The sequence below is a fragment of the Medicago sativa genome, chromosome 6 (assembly GCF_051527215.1).
Source record: "Medicago sativa cultivar Bolivia chromosome 6, Bolivia_mono, whole genome shotgun sequence".
Classification (NCBI taxonomy): Eukaryota; Viridiplantae; Streptophyta; class Magnoliopsida; order Fabales; family Fabaceae; genus Medicago; species Medicago sativa.
The window spans coordinates 40,213,146-40,216,993 of record NC_140754.1 but is presented as its reverse complement, the minus strand read 5'-3'; the positions used below and the strand labels follow the sequence as shown (position 1 = coordinate 40,216,993).

Here is a 3,848-nt window from a genome sequence, read left to right as displayed (position 1 = left end):
GTTAAATTTTTTTAAAAAAAAATGGTTTTGAAGGGGCTTGCGAACCTTCACAACAGTCGCAAATGTTAATTTTTTTTTAAAAAAAATGGTTTTGAAGGGGCTTGCGACCCTTCACAACAGTCGGAATTGTTAAGTTTTTTAAAAAAAAAATAAAATTGAATGGGGCAGTTTTTGTTGTCAATTTAAATAAATATATTATTAAATACGTAAGATACAGAAATATATTACTAAAAATATCAAAATCTCATTCATATAATTCTTTCAAGAGTAATAATCAAAACAATAGATAAAGTACATAGTTTAAACATTGAAAAACCAATACACTAGTGGGTAATCATTCAAAATAATATTACCAAAAATTAGATTAAGTAATATTCCTAAATATTGTTGGCCAGAAAAGTTGAAGAGCCTCATTACAATAGATATATCTGACTGCACAAACACGATCCATGCACTTCTATCGGTACCGCATCTGCTGCTATCCTCAACAACAGACTGAAACTTTGGTGTAAGCATAGGCATCAAGAACAGAGAAATATGACCCTAAGATTATAACCTAGAAATGAAGAGATAGTGAGTGGAAAAGGAACTGAACTGTTGAAAAAGGAACAATCAAATAAACATGATAATCAATTAATGTAATACTTGAAAAAACTAGCATAGATAGAAGTAGAAGCAGAATCATAATCGATAAGGAAAAAGAAGCTTTCAAACGTAAAATTAAATTTTAAATCTGAAGAACAAAAATGAAGGAAGATGGTGCAGACTCACTGGAACTGAACCGAGCAAATGGCTTGTATTGGAATAGAAAGCTTCGATTGAGCCAGGGTTAGTGATGGTGAGATTGAGATTCACGTTTGAATGGGGGAGAGTGAGGAACAGGATGCTTTGGTGGGGGGAGAGTGAGATTGTGGGTTTCAATTTGGGGGAAAGTGGATTGTGGGTGAGAGTGATGGAGATTTAGGTTTTAGATTGGGGGAAAAAGGGAAATTGATGAATAAAATTGGATTTTAGGGTTAAGAAGCTATGGGAGGGGAGACTGAAACTGCAGAAGCGGGAGTGTGAAAATATTTGGCCAAAAGGTTTATTGTGAAAGCGCTTAAAAAAAGCTGTAAAACCTGCGACCCTTAAGCCTAACAGTCGCAATATCAGTCGCAAAAGTGTAATCTGCGACAGTTTTAAGCCAAGGGTCGCAAAGTAAGTGTCGAAAAATGACAAATTTCTTGTAGAAATTTCTATATGGTGAAGTGTGAATTGCTTGCAGATAGGGAAAAGATTATGTCTGACGGACCATGGATGTTGTTCGATCACTACTTGGCAGTGGCAAGATGGACTACTTGGCAGTGGCAAGATGGACTCCTGATAAGACCTTGGTTTGGATTCGTTTCCCAAGTCTTAATTTGGTGTATTATGATGAAAGCGTTCTTCTGGGACTAGCCTCTGTTGTTGGGACACCAGTGACGGTTGATACGAATACTTTGAAAGTGGAGAGAGAGAGAGAGAGAGAGAGGTTTGCTAGGATTTGTGTCAAAATTGACCTCACTTTGCCGGTAGTGGGTAAGGTTAATGTCAATGGCCACTGGTACAATGTTCAGTATGAAGGGCTACACATTATTTGTGGCAGTTATGGCTGCTACGGGCATCATACTAGAGGTTGTACGATGAAGCCAATACAATTGTAGTAGCCATCAGTGCCCGTGGCAGCTGTGAATAGTGGTCTGGTAGACACCGGTGGTGGTAGAGGAATGGTTTTCGCATCAAATCAGGCTACTCACACCGGAAATTTGGGAACTGATAATGGTGAAATTAATGAGGTGCGTGGGGATTGGCTAGTGATGCAGCGGAAAAGAAGAAACAAAAAAGGCGATTATGGTTAAACATCATCATTGGCTAATAATGGGCATAAAGAGGTGGGGAATCCTAACAAAGGGAGTCCAAGATAACTCAAATGGAGCACACGAAAGTAGAGTGATAGGAGTGGGGCCAAACCATCCAGATACCATTCCCAAAAAGCGTCGTTTTGACAAGAGTGGAGCCCACATGGAAACGCGACAGTTCAGCATGGTGGGAGATACACACAACAAAGAAAAAAAGGGGCAACCAATGGTCCAACAAATTGATAGTGGGATACACACTAAGTCTAGGCTTAGTCACAATCCTAGCCCAGGCATGATAGTTACTAGAAACATTGCTCTCCACACCTCCAAGAGTCCTCAAGTTCGACATAATCCTGAAGACAAGGACTATATGAGGTAGTCAAATGAGGATCCAACACCAACCTCTATGACTAGTCACAACGGCATGGAAGAAGGCGATAGCCAAGGTGAGGATTTTATCAGAGAGTCTCCCATTGAGTGGGAGCCTGTTACGTAAGCTAGTCTTTGATGTTGTCTTTGTTTCCTTCATCTTGTAGTTGTTAATGATGTCAGGATTCAAAGAAGTAACTGTGTTGTCCTGGAATATCTGGGGAGCAGCGAATAACAAAGCAAAAAGGCATTTGTTAGATTTAATTAGGAAACACACTCCAACATTTCTTATTATTATGGAAACTCATGTTGGTTTTCTTAAGACTAAGGCTTTTTAGCATAAAGCAGGATATGAATGTATTCATTATGTGGATGCCCGCGGACATTCTGGAGGTATATGGTTATTAAAACAAAATGGAATCAGTATTGTGTCTACTGTACATGAGGTATATATGGATACTATTACTCTTAAACTTTCTTTGGGAAACAATTCTTGGTTTTTAACTGGTGTTTATGCTAGTCTGGTATATTTTACGAGGTTAGAACTGTGGCATCATTTTACTGATCTTAGGCTGGATATAGATAGGCCTTGGTTATTGATGGGAGATTTTAACGATATTACACATTCGATCAAGCAGCGGGGTGGTAACTTTTCTCATTCGAAAGCTGCAGCACTTTTGAAAGTTGTCGATGATTGCAATCTTGTGGATGTAGGTATAACTGGTGGCAACTTTACTTGGAATAGGCAGTGTGCAGGTAATTGTATGGTGTATCGTAGGCTTGATAGAGCCTTAGCTGATGTTCCCTAGAGAATGGCTTTTCCAGATGCTTATGTTGATCAGCTGTGTATATTTCACTCTAACCATAACCCTCTCCTTCTTAGATGCGGCCTTCCTTTGCAAGAATATGGACCACGTCCTTTTAGATTTGAGGCAGCTTGGATTACTCACCCTACCTATATAGATATTTTGAAAGTGTCTTGGTAGAAATCTCCAGAAAATGTTGTTTCCTCCCTTCAAAATGTTCAGCAAGACTCGCTTCTCTTTAACATGGGCGTTTTTGGTAACATTAGGAAGAGGAAGATTAAAATAGAACAAAAGTTAAAAGGGATCCAACTCTCTCTTGAGTGGATTGATTCGGCGCATTTAGTTTATCTTCCGAGGGAGCTTCAACAAGAATATGATCAGATTCTAGCGCAGGAAGAGATGCATTGGTTTCAAAAGGCTCGAGATGATTGGCTTAAATTGGGGGATCGGAACACTAAGTTCTTCCATAATCAGACAATTATTCGAAGAAAAAGAAATAAAATCCATGGACTGCATCTCCCTAATGGTGTCTGGTGTAGTGATGATACTATGCTCAAAGAGGAAGCTCTTTCTTTCTATAAAAAGCTCTTTTGCTCCCACGATTCTCTTGTTACGGGGAGGATGAGTGGTTTACCTTTTACTCCGGTTCTTGATGAGGAGGCGTATCAGTCCATAACCCATCAGGTGACGAGGGAGGAAGTTACCCATGCGTTGAATCAGATGAATCCCTTTAAGTCTCCTGGCCCAGACAGATTTCAGGGCATTTTCTTTAAACAATATTGGCATATAGTGGGTG

The 3,848-nt window shown here is 39.4% G+C and overlaps 1 protein-coding gene across 1 annotated transcript; it reads left to right on the top strand.

Moving 5' to 3' along the window:
- Positions 1 to 2,283: 2,283 nt before the first annotated feature.
- On the top strand, positions 2,284 to 3,055 carry LOC146915108 (uncharacterized). The gene is made up of 2 exons (XM_085721240.1): positions 2,284 to 2,323; positions 2,595 to 3,055. The coding sequence occupies exons 1-2, from the start codon at positions 2,284 to 2,286 to the stop codon at positions 3,053 to 3,055; spliced, it is 501 nt and encodes a 166-aa protein (XP_085577366.1).
- The last annotated feature ends 793 nt before the right edge of the window (positions 3,056 to 3,848 follow it).

Bases quoted from the DNA above. Each gene is read 5' to 3' on its own strand.
- LOC146915108 (XM_085721240.1), top strand. From the start codon at position 2,284: ATGACTAGTCACAACGGCATGGAAGAAGGCGATAGCCAAG. The intron at 2,324-2,594 runs GTGAGGATTTTA...AGCATAAAGCAG, and splicing joins GGAAGAAGGCGATAGCCAAG to GATATGAATGTATTCATTAT.